Raw genomic sequence first — 20,361 nt, 5'->3', positions numbered from 1 at the left:
AGTGTCTCCTTTATATCTGACAATTGATCAATCAATAAACACTTCTTAAGTGCTTACTATGTCCTAGGGACTGTGGTAAGGGATTCTCTCTTCTGTTTCCATGTCTGTATCTTTTGTCCCTTCCAATTCTCAGCTTTGCTGAGATCCAAACGGATACTCCTTTACATACACACTGTATATAAAACAAATCCAGATATGTTTCAGCAGCTGGTAGGACCATGAAATACCCCATAGAAGAAATACAATTTGTGATGAGCTTTGATGGAAACTAGAAATTCGGGGGCAGGGGAGAAATGAGGTGTGGACAGAGTGCCTTCCATAGATGGAGCCCAGTAAGGAAATTCAAATTAGTTATCATTTTATCATTTTTATATTTTATATCATTTATAGTATTTATCATATTTATCATTTATCATTTAATACTTGATTCTATTTTGTAATTAACCTTATTGTGTATTACTGCCTCATTCTGGATGACTTCTCAAACACATTTCTCTGTCCTTGAGTTAAGCTCTGGAATGCAGCTCCCAAGCCCTTCCCCCAGTTAGTTTAAAAGAAAGTTGTTATCATTCATGCCTTTAGCCCTTGGGACACCTGCTTATTGTCTATAAGCTCCAAGCAGCTCATCTGGGGCCCTCCCCAAAAAGACAAGGCACCTGTCCTTACCTGTCCTCATGCAATTGGGGGAGATTTTTATCTCTTCCAAGGGAACAGGGAGTCTGATAGTTCTGATCCTCTAGCAAAGATTGCAAGTGGTAGATGGGTCCCATATTCCTTCATTGTCAGAAAGACTAACCACGCCTGAGTCCCAACCCACTTTTCCTAGTGCAGCTATAACCAGTTGTCATATTCCACAAGACACTCTTCTTTTCTGTGAGTCAATAAAGCGAGTCCTCCCTTCTCATTAGGGTTACTGGCCAATATGACCAGCTTTGATAACAGTTATACACATCACTGGTTAAAAAAACTGATTTTGCTTGGATTATTACCTCAGTTTACCTTTATTGAATTTACCTCCCAAAGTGTCTTGTGCAAAGGGGCAGAGAAGGGAAATGGAATTTGGTGTGTGAACAGCAAGAGAGACAATCTGACTGATCTACAGTATTTAAGGTGGAGAGAGAATTCCAACAAGGAGGGAAAAGTCAATAACAGCCAGGGCTTGAAGGGCTTTAAATGCCAAACGGAGGAGTTTGTCTTGGATTCTAGAGCAGCAGCAACTAATGGGAGACAGAAGATGAAGAAAGCTAGGAGAAAGCCAGGAACTTGCATAAACAACCAACTCCAACCACAATTCCAAAGGACTTGTAAGGGATCATGCTATTCCCTTCTAGAGATAGCTGATGGGCTCAGAGAACAACTCAAAAGGGATTTTCTCAACTTGTTTTTTTTTGAACATGGTCAAAATGGGGATTTGTTTCATATGACTGTACATATTATAATGGGCTTTCTTTTTCTTGCTTTTCCACTGGGTACAGAAAGAAGAGCACAGAAGGGAGAGGATTTGAAACTAGAAACAAAATAAAGTTCCAAGCCTGAAAAATAAAAAAACCTTGAAGAATACCTTAGACAAACCTCAGCTATAGGAAAGCCACTTGAGAAGCTGTGCAGAGAATGGATTGGAGAGGGTGTGCACATGAGGCATGGAGAGCAATTAGGAGGCTATTGAAATCATCCAGGTGAGAAGAGATCAGGACCTGCACTGAATGTGAATTGTGACTGCCAAGAATGGGGGTGGGTAGGGGTGGAGGAGAGAGATGTAATGGAATGAGAATTGGAAAAAAAAAACCTAAGTAAACTACTGGACATCGAGGGCCAGGGGGAGTGAGACATGGAGAAAGACCCTGAGGTGGTCAACCTGGGCGACTGGGAGCATGGTGGTGCCCTCCACGGAAATAAGGCCCTTTGTCTGGAGGTGAGACAATGAGCTCTGTTTTGTCCAGGTTCAGTTGGAGATGGTCACAGACATGCAGATAGAAATGTCCAAAGGCAGCTGGTAATGAGGCTCTGGGGCTCGAGAAAGAGAATGAGGCTAGACATATAGACCTGGGGGGCATAGGCATTGAGATGCCAAATGAACACTTGGAGCTGAGGAGATCACTGAGAGTGCAGAGAGAGAAGAGAAGGAGCCAAGGACAGAGTCCAAGAACATGATATGGATGAGGATCCTGCAAAAATGACTGAGGAGGAATGGGGAGGTGGGTGAGAGGAGAACCAAGAAGCAACAGTATCACTGAAACCCAGGGAGGAAAGACCATCTGGGAGGAGAGGTTGGTCAACAGCATCTATTGCAGGAGAGAGTTCAAGAAGGGTGAGGGTCAAGAAAAGAGATTCTATTGAGCAAATGAGAGATAACTGACAACTTTGGAGAGAAGAGTTTCAATGGCATGATGATGTCAGGAGCCAGACAGGAGGTGGAAAAAGAGTAAAATGAAGGAAAAGCCATAAACACAAAGAGCCTTTTCCAGGACTTTGCCTCTAAAAGGAGGACAGCTGAAGGGGAGAGTAGGATCAGGGGAGATTTGGATTTGTTTTTTGAGGATTGGGAAAGAGTTGGGTGTGTTTCTGGGCAACAGGGAAGGAGCCAGGAGATGTGGAGGGATTAATTCCTGAAGGGAGGGAATGACTTGGCAGGAAATTGTCTAGAGGAGATGGAAGGGGGTGTGATCTACATAGGGGGTTGGCATTGGCAAGGAAAAAGTTCATCCCTGCGTGGGAAAACTGAGGAAAGGAAGAGAGAACAGGCAGTTGCTGACTGGTTTCTAGAGAGGGGGGCTGGTGGAGGCTGCTGTCAGGAGGGAACTCAAGAGGACTGACTCTTGTCAGTGGAGCCAGTTTTGTGACAGTCTGTACATGAGAATAATCACCTACTGTCAGCCATCTGAGCTTCCCTTTTCACCTTTCTCTATTCAGAAGGCAGACCAGAGGAGAGCAGAGTGGAGCTCTCCTCTTGAGGGACTGGGCTGGGTAGGGAGGGAGCAGAGGGAATCCTGTACCTGCGGGCCATCTCCTCCTCTCAGGAGCTGTCCATGGTGGCCTAGGGCGGAGGATGTACCTAGGAGTGGCAGGTCCTTGCCTGTAGTTTTCTGAGCCTAACTGGGACCTAGATGATCTGGTTCCACCACCCTGGGAAATACCCCCTTTCAAAAAGCCCCTAAAATAAGTTGCTTAATGGATTCTGCACACCTAGGTTGTGCTCCCATATTTCTTCCCCAGAGGGACATGAATCCTTCCTGAGGCAAATTCCAAACTTGGACCTCTGGCTGCACTGCAAAGTTACATCTTAGGCTGTGGAGTGGAGAAGCACTTCTAATCAGGAGGTCAAGAAGCAGTCATTAAGTGCCTACTGTATGCCTGACACCGTGCTGGTTTCTTGGGATACAAAGAAAGGCAAAGAACTGGTGCCAGCCCCAAGGCAGCACCCAGTCTAATGGGGAAGGCAACAGTCAAGTGATTATGTACATACAAGATGCAGACAGGGTAAATTGGGGGCAATCTCCAGGGAAGGTGTTGGCATTAAAGAGGATGTGAAAGGCTTCTTGCAGAATGTGGGGCTTGAGGTTGGAAGTGAAGGAAGCAGGGAAGACCATTGGCTTGTAAAATGGCCTTTTCTTTATGGTTAATTCCAAGAATTTGTCCCTCTGTTCATGACTGATTCCACCATGAAAAGTTTTGCATTTAGACTCTAAACACTTCCAGCAACCCCTTATACCATAAGGAATTCCTCATTGGCCTACATTCACAACTAATTGGCAGAAAACAGATAGGCTTTTATTTTTGTTTTCATACAATTCACATTTACCTGCATTATCTTTCAAAATATCCTCACTCTCTCGGTTAAGTCCAACGGCATTCTCTTAATGATCCCCCCTCTCTGTGGTCCTATCTATCCCACTAAGGCAGCAGGTGGCTCAATGTATGGAGCATCAGGCCTGGAATCAAGACTAGAATTTAAATCCAGCCTCAGTCACTTCTTCACTGTGTGACCCTGGGCAAGTCACTTCAACTCTTGGGGCTGCTGCAGTTTCCTCAACTGTAAAGTGGAGATCATAATAGCACCTTCCTCCCAGAGTGGTTGTAAGGATCACAAGACAATATTTCTAAAGTGCCTGGCGCATAGTAGACTCAATAAATACTGGTGTCCTTCCTGCTAAGCACCAGCTTTCTGACATTGAGATTATGCATATTTCCCTCCACATTTAATTATCAATATGGTAAATTAATATATATTGGTGTTGAAATATTCAACAGGTGATATTACAGAAAACTGTAAGATGGATAAAAAGGAAAGCACATAAATACTGGTCCTCCATACCCTCCCCCACAAAAAAGAATCATACCTTTTTCTTCTACTGGAAAGTTCTGCCCCAGGGAATCCAATAAACCCCAGTGGGAATCGCTCCAATGGTTCTTTGCCAATGCATAGGGCAGCCCTCTCCTCTCTTCCACAAATTCCTAGGATGGGGTAGCTGCCTCCTGGGGAAGCCAACTTCTAAGTGAGTAAGGAGGGAAGCCCCACACAGACAATACAGTGGAGAGACCCCTGACTGAAGAGAGGAGGACAAGGCACCTCTCACCTCAGGGCAACTGCAGGACCACCTCCCAGGACCTTCTCCTCTACTGCTCAAATCAACTCTACTCCCGCAGATTTGATTTTTTCAGGGCACCTGGCCTTGAAAAGGGCCACCAGGGGGCAAGACTGAGAGAGCCACATTTCACCAAAGTCCTGCCTAGGCTCCTTTAAAGATCTTCCCAGTGCTTGTCTCTGTTCCTTTTAGTGACTTCCTATGATTAGTTCAATTGGGCTGGAGAGAGATCCCCCCCGCCGATGGGGGCCCCCTGGCTGGTGCCACCCTTCCCCCATATATGGTAGGTTATTGTCCTTCCATCTCTAAGAGGACCAAAATGACATCACCATGCTAGAGTCAAGTTTCAGGGTGTCTGATTGTGGCTGATCAGACCAAATCAGACCAAGCTAGAAATGCTCTCCCACTGGTCGGGCACAAATAGTCCATGTGAACATTTGGGGTGAACTCTCCAAATTGGCACATCTCATGTTTCCTTTGAGCTGTTTTTATGCTGCTCTGCTGATAGAGCACAGCACCTTCTCTGATGTGGGCACACCATGCTAAGGGGGCCTGTGCCAGTGTCTCCCATGTCACACAATCAATTCCAAATTTTTTTTTAGTTTAATATATATTTTTTAGAAATGGAAAGGCAGGGCAATTGGGGTTAAGTGACTTGCCCAAGGCCACACAGCTAGCAAGTGTGTCAAGTGTCTGAGGCCAGATTTCAACTCAGGTCCTCCTGACTCCAGGGCCGGTGCACCGCCTAGCAGCCCCTAGTTTAATATATTTTAATAGCAAACTTAGAGGAACAGCACAAAAGACCGACATTAACAACATGTACTTGCATGTAAGACAACTCAGTTAGAAAAGCATAGTGAATGGATGGAATCTACAGTATGATACAAATACTACAAACACCATTTAGTGGCTGTCAATAGGAAAGTTACTTTTTAAAAAAATCCAAATGCTGGCATTGGACAGAAAAATTTAACAGGTTTATTTGTAATTGTCATAAAGCTGAATGTTTGAAACTTGTTCATAGGAACATTTTGGACCACACGAATGCTTTATGCCCTCACATTTATATTCAAAATTCACACACAAATGAAAATGGAAAAAAACAACTTGCCAATACCTGATTCGGTCCCCTAGTTTTCAATTAGCAATCATATACTTCAGTACCTTTCAACCTCATGGGGAAAAAAAGATCTAACATTCAGAACTACCAATAACAGGAAGAAGAGGGTTTTTTTTTCCCTGTTTTGAGAATGAAGAATGTTTCCCATCATAGCAGAGCCGAAGCACGGCCTTCGAGTGTGCCACGCGCTACCTGGATGTCTTTGGGTATGATTGTGACCCATAGGCCATGGCTAACAGGCTTCACTTGGCTCCTGCAAACCACCAACTGCTGCACTCTGGAAGCATACATCTGTTTGGAAGTCCCGAGCAACTGCACGCACCAGACTCTGGAAGGGCAGTTTGCAAATCAGAAGTTCAATGGACTTCTGATAATGTCTGATTTCATGGAAAGCCACAGACCCCACCCTATGGTAATGAGTTGTCTTGACTCTGCCAGCAGAGGGCGGACTCTTGAGAGAGGCTTTTGTATCGATCTGCTTCCCAGGGGGCTTTACTCAGGGTGCATTTACGGGCAGTTTGCTTGGTGCCAGAAATGTTCCTGAAAAGTTCTCCTTATACACCCCATTCTCTTTCGGCTTGGGCTGGGAGAGCCAGAGGGGCCCCAGAGCTGGAGAGCTACAGAGGCAACTGCTGCAAACACCAAATGCCAAATGTCTTAAGAGAGACCTTGACACTGTCCCCCCTCTCCCAGCTCCCCCATACATAGCTATAAAATGGAAGCATGAGGTAGAAGCCACTAATGGCTTGGGGTGAGGGGGGGAACTGAGGGAAAGGGGCATCATTAAGCATCTGTATTTCTCTCTCATTTGAGCTTCACAACAGCCCTGGGTGGTGGTGATGGGGTAATGGGACCTGGACCCTGAATTTCCCCATACATTTCAGCAGCCAGATCACTGGTGTCTCACCCAGAGGCATCTGGGCCAGCCCAGCCCACCTAGATCCTCAGCAGTCCTTACAAGGTGGCTCTCAGCCCACCCTAAATCACTTAACTCTTTTCTCTGGCCCACATGGCCCAGCCCAGGCTATTTACCACTTCTGAATCCCATCCAGATCTTATCACAGTCTGTCTTTGTATGTCAGTACCAATATTACCCAGTCACGGCACAGAATCATTAGGAATCTAGCCTGCTCTGTTGGTGTTACAATAAACCTTGCTCTTTTGACTGAAAGAAGACTGAGTGCTTTGATTCTTCCCAGGAAGCCTTCCCTCTACCCTGACACTTTGGGGTTCCCAACACCCCAAACCACATCAGTAGATGTTATTATGAACCTCATTTTACAATTGAGCAAACAGGCAAACAAAAGGGCAGTGATTTGCCCAGGGGCACACAGCCAGGCCTTCCTGACTCTATCCACTTCACTGCCAGCTGCTTATAACAGTCAGGAAAAGCCTCCCATGGAAGGTGACGACAGAGCTGAGGGCCCTGGGGAGGGGAGGACAGAGGGCATTTCAGGGGTATGCAGCTGGGGGGATGGGCAGGGAAAGATTTGGGGGAGGAAAGGAAGGGTCCAAACTTTACTCCCCAGCTCACTCTTCTGAAAAATGGACTTAATCGGGCAGCAGTGAGGGCCCAGGAAGAGACAGGGTTTGGAAAGAGAGGGGCACAGGTATTTGGGAGCCTGTGGGGGTCCAGTTTTCTAAGGGTAGTAAGTTAAGTGTCTGAGGCCAGATGTGAATTCAGAGAGATGAGTCTTCTGACTCCTGGCTCCATACTCTGTGCACCGCGGTGCCACCTAGCAGCCAAGAGTGGAGATACAAACTAAAATAATAGACCTGAGACTCAAAGGGCCTGAAACTGCCTGAGTAAAAGGTGCAGTCAATCACAAAATAAAGGCTTGAACTTTAGTTTCTCTGCAATGTGGGTGAAGGGTGAGGTTACCAGGGTGAGGAGAGAATGTACTTCTGAGAGACTCACTAAGTCTAAGTTGTGCTGGCCATGGTCCTGTGGAGCTCCAGGAGCAGCAGCCTGAGGGAAAACAGACAAGTAACAGTAAGGGGAGTGGTTTCCTGGGTGCCCAGAGCAAGGCCCCTGGGAGATAACCTCTCCTTCCCCCTCCCTACCTCACTAGAATTCCAGAGGAGATGGGCCAGAGCAGAGGCTGTGGGAGGAAAACAAGCAGAGGCTTGAGGGAGGCAGGGATGGCCAGAGCCAGGGCTTGAGCGGATTAACCCAACTCTGGGCTGTGCTGGAAGGGTGAATGTCCTGAGATTGTGTAATTGTATGTATGTGGAGCCTTGAAACAGGAGCGGAGAACTGCCTTCACACAGACTGGACAAGAGAAGTTGGTGCAGTGAGACAAAGAGAGGTGAGCTGCCCACATACCAACCCAGCAAGAGAGGAGAACTGCCTTAGAGCCTCCTTTGGTGAGATGAGAGCAAAGGCAGAGAGCTGCCTGCATTGGGATCTGGGCAGAGGCCAGGAGTGTCAGGCTCCTGCTGGACAACAAGGAACCCGGGAGCTCTGAGTTCAGCCCTGAGACAAGATAAAAACTTTGCAGCAAGGTGCTGAGTGTGCTTTTTTACTGCCTTCTCCTGGGACAGGTTATGACACAGGGGGAGAGTAAAGCTGCCTATGGTGGATGGGGGGAAGTGCTGTGGACCCCCAAGGACCCCACACTGTTGCCTTTGTTGCCCAGCTGCCCGCCAGCACTCGGAAGCAGGGAGCTGGAGCAACGTGGGGAGAAGGACACAGCCCCAAGAGAACTTTATTTGGACTCTTTGTTTGCATTGGGACTTTGCTAATTAAAGCATGATGATACCTGAGGGTGCCAGGAGGAAGCCAGCAACGGCAGTATGGGGAAAAGGACACACCCTCAAGAAGGACTTCACTTGGAGACTCTGTATTAACTAAAGACATTGTAACTTGCTGTAACCTAGGGATGGATGGTGTTTGTATTGTAAACAAGTGTTTTGGGGAATGATACTGAATGATATGTTTTGTTATGTTGTTGTGAATGTTATGCTTTAGTTCCCTGATGGGATCACAATTTATAATGCCTCTATTTGTTCCAGAATCCATGGCCATTTAGATTGTAAGGCCAAGGATCCTGGAAAGGGTTGAAGATGTAATGGTAATCAGGGTGGGACTATCTTTCTGTTTTCTCTTTTGGAATGCTGAGGTCATCAAGCACCTTGCCTTTCAAATGTAATGACCATCAAAGTGAACTTTTTGTTTGGGAGCTCTTCTCAGCACTAAGGAATCTTTGATTGAATCAGGAGTCTTTGATGACCTACTTCTGCAAGGGAAGGCCTAGTTCACATGAGTTTGAGTCCCATGGCTGTGACACCCTTTGACCCTGAGACATGTATATGACATCTGAAGTTGGTGTTTCCCTTTGAGGGCACATTCATTGGAAGAGTGTTGGTGATTTGGCCAGATGGGACTCTGGGTAGCCAAAGCAGCGCCGCCCCCCCACTCCCAGCTTTGAAACCCAGATGTTGGTGCTTCTCTGGTAACCATGTATTGTGATTTGGTTAGGCAGAAATGTTGATCTGTTTATGTTGCCTCTGTAATTTCTGTTTGCATTTGCTCTGAAGTTCAGGGTGCTGGCTTTTCCCCTGAACTAAGTGAATACTACATATATATGTAATTATATGTGTGTGTGTGTGTGTGTGTGTTTAATTAAAGTAAGATTGTTAACCCCTTAAAGTTGCTTTCCTTAGAAAAGCAGACCAAAGAATCTGGGCTGGCAGCCCTTTTGTGTGCTCTTCTTGTTGGTCTTGCACAGACGCAGTAGCAGCAAGCAACATTGTTGTTACAGGAACAATGGGGCACTTTCCTTCCACGCCACAAGACTCCCCCATAGAATGTCCCACTCTAAGTTTTTAAGGGGTACATGTAGAATTGAAGTTTATTAGAAAAATTCTTAAGACTCTTCTCCCTGTGCTCCCAGCTCTGGCCAGGCTGAAGTTACAGCAAAAAGTTAGAAGAGCAGAAAATGTCTCAACAGATTCTGGAGGTTGTGAGACTAATCACTAAGGAGTCTGTAAATTGACCATTTTTAAAATTGCAGGAGAAAACTCCTGAGACTTTGGGTAATTTTGGGAGTTCACCTCCTTCTGAAACATTTTTTCACCATCCTGATCACTCAAGCATTGACCCACTCCCTTCCCCTGAGTCAAGAGGGTATCTCACTGTGGGGATTGCAAACAGACCCATGTTTTCTTGTTGACTCCTCCCACCCAGGATTGGATTGGGGGACAGTGGTGCTATAGAGTTGTGGGGGGCTTGGGTTGCCCTCCACCCTGGGCCCTGCCGACAGGAATTCACAACTGGGCCTAGCATCAGACACCCCAGCCCCTAGGCAATGCCCAGCTGGCAGTACAAGGTAAGAAGCTGTAATGTCAATACAATACCCATAGCAGCTGCTGGGTCAGTTCACAAAATACCAAAAAACTCTCTTCATCCCAGATTAAATCAAAATATGTATTGGAACATTACTATTAGGATACCAGAAGGTAAGATTTAGCAGGGTACTCATCACCAACCAGGGAGTGCCTGCATCTCAAGCATTCTTTAAGTTACCCTAAACAAGTTCCTCCTTCCTTCCACTTCTCCCTCGGCCCACAACTCTCCCTCCAAGCAATACAATATATACTGTTTCCAATCAAAGACTCAGCACTTCATTGGTGCTGAGAAGCTTGGAATCAGTACTTAATTGGAAAATCTCCGTACCCCAGAGCCTGATTGGCTCTGCATTAGGACTCTATGTGAGGCTTCTTAATGGGCAGGGAAGATCAGATATCTCATTAACCTTACAGAAGCCAGCCAGGCTCTGCATTTGGTAAGCCTACCCTTCTATTAATGATCTTTATGGGTGATGATTTGGAAATACAGTTGATGTCATCTGAGGTTTATTGTTTGTGTTATTATTATATTTCTATATCATACTGTAAAATTCTCCTATATTATAAAATTTGAGTGACCACTGTGAGCCAGAAATGGTGTTAGACAAAGTAATTTTTCTGCTGAATCTTGTTGCATCTGAATTGAGCTTTTAAAAGGATGTGATAAAAAAAAAAGAGACGATTTGAAAATTGTCAAAGTCACAATTTCAACATGTTAATGATGAAATGCATGGCTTACTTCACAAAGCAATTTGGAAATGCTGGTTCATGCACTAAACAAGACTGAAGTCACCTAACTGGTCATGGGTTTGTTTCAAGTTTCAAATACATGATTTGTTGCTGTTTCAACCTCATAAACATTAGTCTTAGTTCCAGAAAGTATGTGGTTTACATCAGTTTATATCAGTTAATATCACAGGGTGGACAGGCCAATCAGCCCCTTGGTCCCTGTGATTCCCCAGGTTTTATAAACTTGCCACATTCTCCTATTAAGTTGTGAGGTTAAAGTCAGGAACCTCTTTTGTTTTTGTTTTAAAGAATAGGATTTACATACAGTTGTGTTAGTGAAGAGTAGTAATTTATGAGCTATCTTGCATTATCTTAATGGGAAATCTGATTTTACTTATGTTTGTTATATCAAGTTGTGCTGGCTCTCTTACTGTTACCAATGGGAGATTATAGTCTCTATTTATTATCTAAGATCTATGATCCTTGAGAGCTGAACTCACCTAAAGCTCTGATTTTTGGAACTTGCTATTTGTGCCAGTGAAGGGGGTATTCTCATGGGAAAGGCTGGGAGGATGATTATTTGCATGAGCTGAGGTAGGATTTTCATGACTCATTTCTCCAGTATGAATATCCCACCTGCTTGACTTTAAACCTGGACCAATGTAATTGGCCATCTACACAATGCCTAGAATTGACATGAAGTTAGGCAATGTATTTTTTATACCAAATTTCTATGGTCAATAAGTTTTGTCAGTGGAATATTAAATCTCTTAAGTAATAGACTGACACTGGAACATCTCTGAGTTTCTGTAATAAGACGCAAGTACAAGACTTGAGTTATTTGGCCTAGCTCCTTACCCTGGATAGCCTCCACCCAAGTTTGCAAATAATGTAATCTAAAGGAGGGAAGCCACCACATTCTACTCAATCTTGGATGGAGACAGATACATTTGTCTGGATCCCCCGAGGCTGGGCGTGCTCTGGTATTTTTTCACAAACTTCTTCCTATATTGGGACTGGGAATAGACAATGCAGATTTATACAGAATAATGAAGAGAATCCCCTGGATTGAAATTAACCCCATAGCTTGGGAAAGTAGGGTTTAACAACAGTAGGGGCAGTCTGGAATATGGTTGAAATGTAATGTTGGGTAGTCTGAGTAGTGGGTTGGAAAGAATTAGAAAGAGAAATAAAGGCTTAATGGAAAATATGGAAAATAGATAAGAAAGTTTGGGGACAAATGGGGGACATCCAAGGCCCTCCTGTCCCTGGATAGTTGTTCTGGCTACCCTTGTGTTTCAGGTGGTTTAAGCACGTCCAGAGGGTGTGAGGAAGTTTATTTTAAGAAGAAAGGTTGACCATGATAATTATGTAGCTTGATTTGAAAGTCGATCAACAAAGGTATAGAAAGCTAGGAGGCATCATGATGGAGGACACCAGGGGTTTCAAGCCCCCCTTGTTCAGTTATGAAGGGGGAGTCTGTGCTCTTGTTAACACATCATGCTGTGTTTATACTAATAATTGAGAGGATGAGTCCCAAGGCCTTAAGTCTGCAGAAGGCAGAGGCCTCACCAGCCCTGAGGATGGGCTAAGGCTAGCAAGGTGACTTGAACAACTTCAGAAGAGACCACCCTAGGCCCTGAGGCAGCAGGTCCCCAAGCAGCCCAACCATCAGCCCCTTCTTCCATGGGGTGGCTTTGACCTCTTCATTACCAGGAATCCCTGTCTCCTTGGTGAGGGATTGAGACCAGTTTAAAAAGGGGCAGAGCTGGGGGTGGTGTTCAGGCTGAGGGCAGGATCTGGTTTGGGGACCAGGATCAGATTCATGGGCCCCTAGTAAGACCAACACCTCTGAAGTGTGGGCCGCAGCTGTGAGACTGACACCTAAGGTTTACCTGGGGATCTATCCTGGGCTGTGGGGTCTGAATTATGACCATAAAAGCAAGAATTATTCCACCATTGTGACACTAGAGGACTCTCCAGTCCCCCCACCCCTTCACACATACACAGCATGGGGACATCAGTGAAGTAGCAACCACAGAGAGGAAGGAGAAGTGAACCTTCTCAGGGTCTGACAAACTCAGAGTAGAGCCTGCCCTGGTCCCACCCTGTGCCTCAGACACTGGGTCTGTCCTGGGCAGCCAGCAGTCCCTTCTCCCACCAGCTGCTGGGACCACCATGACCCACACCCTCTCTGTCCTGCTGTGCGTTGGTAAGTCCTAAGAAGCCCCATATTGGAGGGAACTGTACACACCATCAACTCCAGCCCATGCCCACCACCATTTTGTTGAGGAAGAAACTCTCCCCCACAGAGGAGGGGCCAGTCTGAGGTCATCCAGCAAGGTGGGGGGGGGGCGGTGACAGAAGCGGGGTAAGCTGGAACTTTTAGAAGATCTTCTGCCATCCAGCCCCATTCACTCACACCAGCCCTAAGTCCAGGCTCTGATCCCTCTGTCTCCTTCCTCTGGGAGTGTTGGGTGGGGGGATATGGGGATCTGGGACTAACCAGGGTCCTCTCTGCCAGGGCTGTGTCTGAGCCAGAGGATGAGAACACAGGCAGGTGAGTCCTTCCCTCCTTTCTCCCCCTGCCCAGAGCAGACAACTGCCCCCAGGAAAGGGAGGGGGGAGGTCTGAGCAGGGCTGACAGGATTTAAAGTGAGGGGACCCAGTATGGGGGGCAGAGAGAAGGCGGATCCCCTGGTACTTACAGCTCTCATTCCTTCCAGACACACTCCCCGGACCCTCTCTCAGGGCAGAGAATGGCTCTTTGGTGCCCCAAGGGAAAAGTGTGACATTCAGGTGCAGAGGGTCATGGGAGGGTGATATGTACATTCTGGACAAAAAGGAGGGATCTGAGAGGAAAAGGATCATGGCAATGAACTCAGATGGAATGGAGGTTGAGTTTCACATCCCATCAGTGACAGCAAACAATTCAGGGACCTACTACTGCCTCTACAGACACTCATCTAACTGGTCAGAGCCCAGTAACGCCCTGGAGCTGGTGGTGACAGGTGAGGACCCTCCCTGTGCCCCAGACCCCTCAGGCAGGGCTGGCTCTGGGTCCCAGAAGCCCCTAAGTTCCTCCTCAGCCCAGCCTGGCCCCAAGCATCCCTCTGCCTCTGCCCTTCCTGTCTTCTCCCCTGTCTCTGCCTCTGCTCTCCCTCTGGGGCCAGAGGTGGGGGAGGGGAATCAGCATTTATACAGCATCTACTATGTGCCAACCACTTTACAGTTATTATCCCTGTGAGGTAGGTACTGTTATGATCTCCATCTTACAGCTGAGGAAACTGAGTCAAACAGACAAGAAGTGACTTGCCCAGGATCACATAGCTGAGAAGTGTCTAAGGCTGGATTTGAACTCAGGTCTTCCTGACCCCAGGCCCAGGGCTCTATCCACTGCACCACCACAGTCAGATTCCATCTTGGGGCCAGAGAGGAGGCAGGAGGCTCAGCCTGGATCTCAGGACACCAGACAGAGCTGGTGGCTCCTGGGGAAGGGACACAAGGCTGGTGGGCCATCTCTCCCTCCCAGCACAGAGAGGGAGTACAGGGTGGCCCTGCTGCTGCTCTGCCCCTCCCCCAGCTCAGGCCTAGGCACAGGGAGAAAAGGGGGAATCTCCTCTGGGTATCCGAAGGGATCTTTGTACAGGAAGGTTTAGGAGGCCAGGATGGACGTGAACCAGGAGTCACAACCAAGCTTCTTACTGTCCTTTCCACACCTACCCCAGGGGCCAAGATGAGCTTTGGGGAGCTAATACCTGGCCGGAACTGCAGAGATGGGTCTTAAATACTCACCCACCCCCAACTCCCATGGAGAGAGATTCTATAACAAAGGACCAAGGATTGTGGCTCCCAGCCCCAGACCAGAGAGGAAGATGCCATGTCCTTGCCCTTCCGCCTCCCCCAACCAGTCCCCATTGGTTTATCACCTCTCTGACTCTGCCTTCCTCTGTCCCTGTTTTCCCCTCCCCCTTCCCAGTGTCACTCTCTTCTTTTTCTCTTTCATTCTCTCTCTCTTGTCCCACCTTGCTCACCCACTCCCCTTCCCCTCTCCCACAGATGCCCAACATCCTTCCTTTCCCCCCAAAGTCCTGATATGTCCTTTCTTTTTTTTTTGGAGGGGGGCAGACAGGGCAATTAGGGTTAAGTGACTTGCCCAAGGTCACAGAGCTAGTAAGTGTGTCAAGTGTCTGAGGGCAGATTTGAACCCAGGTCCTACTCACTCCAAGGCTGGTGCTCTACTCACTGTACCACCTGGCTGCCCCTGATATGCCCTTTCTACTGGAGATGAGCTAAACCTCCACCTCTAGGCGGAGGTCTACACAGGCCTAGGCCAGTCCTCCCACCAGCCAAGTCTGCCCCCTCTCCTGAAAGAAGGAGGGTCACAGCCCTAACTCCAGGCTCTCCTCCTCCTCCCCCAGGCTGGTATGATCCACCCTCCCTCTCAGCCATGCCCAGCGCCGTCGTGGCCTCAGGACACAGTGTGACCCTCCAGTGTCAGTCACAGCAATGGTATGGCATGTATGCCCTGTACAAGGATGGAGAAGAGATCAGCAGGGACCTGACCCAGGCCCGTGGAAGGGGTTCCCAGGCCAATTTCCTCATCCCAGCTGTGAACTCTACCCACGAAGGGACTTACCGATGCTACAGCTTTCACAGCTACCATCCTTATAAGTGGTCAGCCCCCAGTGACCCCCTGGTGCTCAGGGTCACAGGTAAGGGAGCCCCAGCCCCGCCCCCCTCCCCCATGTCTCCTAAGCTCCATCACTGGCCCTGGGGCACCACCCTACCTGCTCAGGGCCCTGCCCCAGGGAACCCCAGGGGCCAAGAGGCTCAGAGGGAGGAGATGGAGAGTCTGGGCAATGAGTCCTGCTCAGAGACTGCAGACAGTGAGGACTCTCCTCCCCGGCCCCTCTAGACACCCTCACCATCTGCCACCTCTCCAGTTATGTGGTTCCCACAGACAGACAATGTGTCTACTAGGGTTGAGGAAGCCAGAGCAGGCCTAGGTGTAGACAGTGGGGAGGGGGGAGGTTAAATACCTCCAAGCCCCTCGCCCTGTTCCAGGCACCTCAAAGGATCCTCCCCTGCCCCAAAGCCCTGGCAATCCCCAGGCTCTAACATCCTCCCCACCCAGTGAGTAACCACGTACTCTCAGGACAGGGTGGGGGTCTCTCTCCCCTATTACTCACCACCACCTGTCTATGGCAGGGCTGAGTTCCCCTTTCTCAGAAAGAACCAAGACATGAGGAAGGTGGAGGGAAGGGACAGGAGCAGGGGAAACATCAGCTTGGGGAAGAAGGAAGAACATGGCTGGCCAAGAAGGGGGCTGGGAAAGTGGGGAGCAGAGATGGGCAGGGCAGCCCCCAGCCCTCTGCCTTCTCTATCCTTCCCCAGGAGCCCCTGCGGCCTCCCACCCCTCACCCATACAGCCATACTTCAGACTGTGTGGAAGGGGGCTCTGCTTCCCCTATCCCTGGCTGCCCCAGTAGTGAGAGAGGGCCCCCCCAAATATCCTAACCCTGATCCCTGTAAGCTAGAAGCAAAACAGTGACCCCCTCACCCCTCACCCCTCCTATGTCAACATTGCCTTGGGCAGAGAAGGAACCTCAAGGCCCTGGGGACATTCAAGACAGGGGGCTGTGAGGATTCAGAGGGACCCTCCCTCCCACACCAACTCCTCCCTCCTTCTCCCTGTGTCTCTCCACTGCCAATAACACCCAGACAGGGGCTAGAAGAGAGATCAGAAGAATCATGAAATCACCAAATCTCACAAGTGGACAGGCCAGGAGAGGTCACATGTCCATTTAACAGATGGAAAAGTGAGGCCCAGAGAAGGGAGGGACTTCCCCAACATCCCACACCCTTCAAGTCTGGGCAGAACTGGGGTTCATACCTGGGGCTCCCTCCTGCCCCCAAGGCCTCTCTGGGTTCCTCTCCCCAGCCCCTAACACTGCCCCCTTCCTCATCCCCAGGGACCTTCTCTCCAAGCCCTGAATCTGGGAAAACACAGTTTGGTGAGTCACTGGAGGATTCCCAGCAGAGACAGGAGGGAGGCAGGGACTGGATGCTCAGCCCCATCCAGGGACCCTTCGTTTCCCACCACTCCTCCTGCAGCACCTTATTATTCTCCTTTTCCCAACTCTGGGCCTTTGCCCAGGCTGTCCCCCTACCTGGCATGCTCTCCCTCATCACCTCTTCCTTTTGTATTGAAAAGATCCCTCCCATGCTGAGCTTAGAAGCCTCCTCCTAAAGAAGCCTTTCCTGTCCCCACCCCAGTTGTTAGTGATGCCACTCCTCAGATGAGACCCCTTTGATTTATTTGTATATATGGTATCAGAGCATTCCAGGAGAATGTCAGCCCCTGGAGGGCAGGAGGTAGCTTTGTTTTGTCCTGTTTCCTGTGGGAATGACCTAGCACAGGGCCTGGGCCAGGAGGAGTGCTTAACAAGAGAGTGTAGACCAGAATTACTGAATAAGACTCAGGGCTCCCTCAGGACAGGTTGTGTCACCCCCTCACACTGGCAGTTCCCTCAGCACAAACTCGGTCCCGCTTTCACACTGGGGGGCTCCCTGAGGATAAGCTGTATCTCCCTCCTCACACTGAGGGCTCTCTGTTCTTACTTCCTCATGCACTCACATCATCTCCCACCTCTAGGCCTTTGCACAGGCTGTGCCCCCTGCCTACGATTCTCCACCCCTTGATTTCTCACCTCCCTCCAATACTCTGCTCTCTTTCCCCTTCTGGGAGGAGATTCTCCTTTCCCTAGTGCCATCCTTCACTCCTCCCAGGGCCTCCCTCAGACATTACCTGCCACCTGCTCTCTGGGTACTTTGTCCCAGCTGGCCATTTTTGGATCTTCTCCCAGTTAGAATGGCAGCTCCCTGAGGGCAGGACCAAAATTAAATGTAATTAAATGTAAGTAAATGCTTGTTGATAGCAATATTAGTAGTAACCAGGTTACATAAAGCCTTTAAATGCTTTACACTCCTTATGTCAGAGGATCCTCACAAGAGCCCTGGGAGGCAGGTGCTGTTTTTAACCCCATTTTCCAGATGAGAAAACTGAGGCTGAGAGAGTGCAGGGGACCTGACCAGGGTCACCCAGAGAGGACAGGTCTGAGGTGGGATCTGAACTCTTCTTGTCCTCACCACAAGGTTTCTGCTCCATCCCCTCCCCTAAGCTGGTGCCAAAACTGCAGGAGATGTGGAGGAGGAGAAGAAGTGAGGGCAAAGTGAAGGTATCAGGAAAGGGCCTGGGGCTGCCTCACGGCCCTGCAGAGGAAGCACTGGGGGCAGGGGCAAGGGGATGGTGGCTTCTCTCCCCGAGCCCCAGGCCTCACACCTACCCCCAGGCTCCCAGTCAGTGAGTCACCAGGTGCAAGGGCTGCGCTGGGGCCGAGGATGAGGAGACTGGGAGGGGGAGCAGAGGAATCTGGGCCTCCCTTGATGGGGCCTGAGATTGGGAGTCCTGTCCCTCTCCCAGTAACTGCCTTTCCCCATCCCAGGTCCTGCCCCCCAGGATTACACTGTGGGCAACCTCATCCGCCTCAGCCTGGCTGGGCTGGTTCTCCTCCTCCTTGGGGTCCTGCTGGCTGAAGCCTGGCACAGCCAGAGGGGACCACTGAGCAGGAGCTCCAGGAATCCCTGACAGATGGGAAGACAGTGTGGGGTTCACTGAATGTGTGCATCCCAAAGACTCATTGAGGCCTGGGCTTCTGCCCAGCTCCAGACAGAGGGAAGGACCATACCATCCCTGCAACCTACCCCTGGCCCAAGCTGATCATGCCCAGCCCTCCCCCCAGGCCCAACCTGATGATCCCCAGCCTTTCCCCCAGGCCTCCCCCTATTCCCCACTACTCCTGCTCTGACCCCACACACACTGACTCTCTCCTCCCCACTCCAGTCCCATCTCTCCCTCCCAGAAGGGATGATCAGTGACAATACCTCTCGCTAATGAGACAGGAAAAAATAGTCCCCCAGAATACTAAAGCACCTCAGAAGTCATAGACACCTGTAGGTTTTGTGATTTTCACCATCAGTGGCCATTGTATGTGTATCTTTGTGTCTGTGTGTCTATGTGTGTGTATATGTGTGTCTGTGTAAATGTGTGTTAATGTGTCTGTATATGTATGTGTGTGTGCATGTGAGTTCGTGTGTGTATTTCTATGTCTGTAAGTAGAAAACATGGCAGAAACTATCTCCCTGGGCCTCCCTCTGCAGACCTTTGGCCATCAGGTTCTCAGGCCTGGAAGCACAACCTTACCTACACCAGGCCCCCTGCTTTCTTCTCCCCCAGGTCCTCTCCCAAATCAGACTCCCCACATCCCAGGACCACCTTCCCCTGAGATGGCAGGGCCTACAAACACTATATGATACCAGGCTTTTCTCATGTCTAGTCCCTGCTTCCTAAGGTATACAAGAGCATGTTTGCTCCATAGAGTTCCTGAGGCTACCAGAGTCAACCTTCCTTTGGGAATGTAAATGAATCAATGTTGCTTGCTAGGGAACACTCATCTGCATAGACACCTGTATATACCTGGCCATCATCATAACTTGGGGCTCCATCTCTCAGACACTAAAAGTCCCCCTAGGCCATCACCACCACACTGCCCCTAGAGGGGTACCCTGGACTCCAAGGGCCAACCATACAGACTCTTTCCTCAGAGGTCAACATTTTGCTCCATGCCTCTTGCCTATGTCAACTATGTGTTAGTGAGATGGGGAGAGAAGAGACATCAACTCTTCTGGTGTCCAGCTTCTGGAGAAAAGGTGTACCATTCCAATCTCTGTTCATGTTCCTGAAAGAAGAGAAAGACTCAGAGAAGAAGCCAACAGGAGAGGATCAGACCATCGCCATCATATCCCTATCCCAAGCTTACTACCCTGGGGGCTATGGGGAATTTCTCCTTGGGTCAGGCCTAAGACTCTTTCTTCTGGTGGAGCTGAGGTTCCTCATTCTCAAGGGGAGAAAGAACTTCTTCACTCTGTTTCTGCCATATATTCTCCCATAGATCCCTTCTCTGAGTACTGTTTTATATACACCTGGATAAATGAGTTTCTTTGCTATTGGCTGTGTCTGTTCATTGTGGAATTGGTATCTGGTGGAAAGGGAGCCAAGCCTCAGGTAGAAGGCTTAGGGCCTTTCTTCCCCATTGAGGGACAGAGACCAGGGGTACCTGAAATGAAGTCATTTCCTCTAGACTAATAATGTTTAAAGGAAGGGAGAGATATAATTCTAGCCCACTTTCCCATCTCTCTGAGGAGACCAGAGTAGCCTCTGGCCCCAACCTCCTTCTTCCTCTCATGGAAGGAAACAAAGTCACCCTTGGAAAAAGGAAGGAGATGCCTCCTTATGAGCCACAGATAGACAAATTCTTATGGATATACACAATCTGCTTGGATGAAAACCCAATAGCACACACCAAATCATTCCATAGGACAATGTCCCTATGAAGCATCCCCAGGGTTCTTTTCTCATCTGCCATCATGGCCCTAGCACCTGGTCCTTCTGCTTCCAAAGTGCAAAATGGATTCCAGGACCTAGGAATGCCAAAGGAAAAAATCAGGGGCCAAGAA

At 48.8% G+C, this 20,361-nt stretch overlaps 1 protein-coding gene across 1 annotated transcript; it reads left to right on the top strand.

Annotated features, from left to right (window-relative positions):
* The first annotated feature begins 12,927 nt into the window (after positions 1-12,927).
* LOC118836293 (leukocyte immunoglobulin-like receptor subfamily A member 6) lies at positions 12,928-18,433 on the top strand. Its single transcript, XM_036743624.1, has 6 exons — positions 12,928-12,994; positions 13,307-13,342; positions 15,204-15,497; positions 16,758-16,945; positions 17,311-17,368; positions 18,291-18,433. The coding sequence occupies exons 1-6, from the start codon at positions 12,961-12,963 to the stop codon at positions 18,431-18,433; spliced, it is 753 nt and encodes a 250-aa protein (XP_036599519.1). The 5' UTR covers positions 12,928-12,960.
* Positions 18,434-20,361: the final 1,928 nt, after the last annotated feature.

The sequence above is a fragment of the Trichosurus vulpecula genome, chromosome 2 (genome assembly GCF_011100635.1).
Source record: "Trichosurus vulpecula isolate mTriVul1 chromosome 2, mTriVul1.pri, whole genome shotgun sequence".
Lineage (NCBI taxonomy): Eukaryota > Metazoa > Chordata > Mammalia > Diprotodontia > Phalangeridae > Trichosurus > Trichosurus vulpecula.
This window is presented reverse-complemented; position numbering and strand designations above follow the sequence as displayed.

What these genes read in the sequence shown, in the direction of transcription:
- LOC118836293 (XM_036743624.1), top strand. Translation starts at nt 12,961, where the DNA reads ATGACCCACACCCTCTCTGTCCTGCTGTGCGTTG. An exon ending in GAGGATGAGAACACAGGCAG is followed by an intron (nt 13,343 to 15,203) that starts GTGAGTCCTTCC and finishes CTCCTCCCCCAG; the next exon opens with GCTGGTATGATCCACCCTCC. An exon ending in CCTGGTGCTCAGGGTCACAG is followed by an intron (nt 15,498 to 16,757) that starts GTAAGGGAGCCC and finishes CCTCATCCCCAG; the next exon opens with GGACCTTCTCTCCAAGCCCT.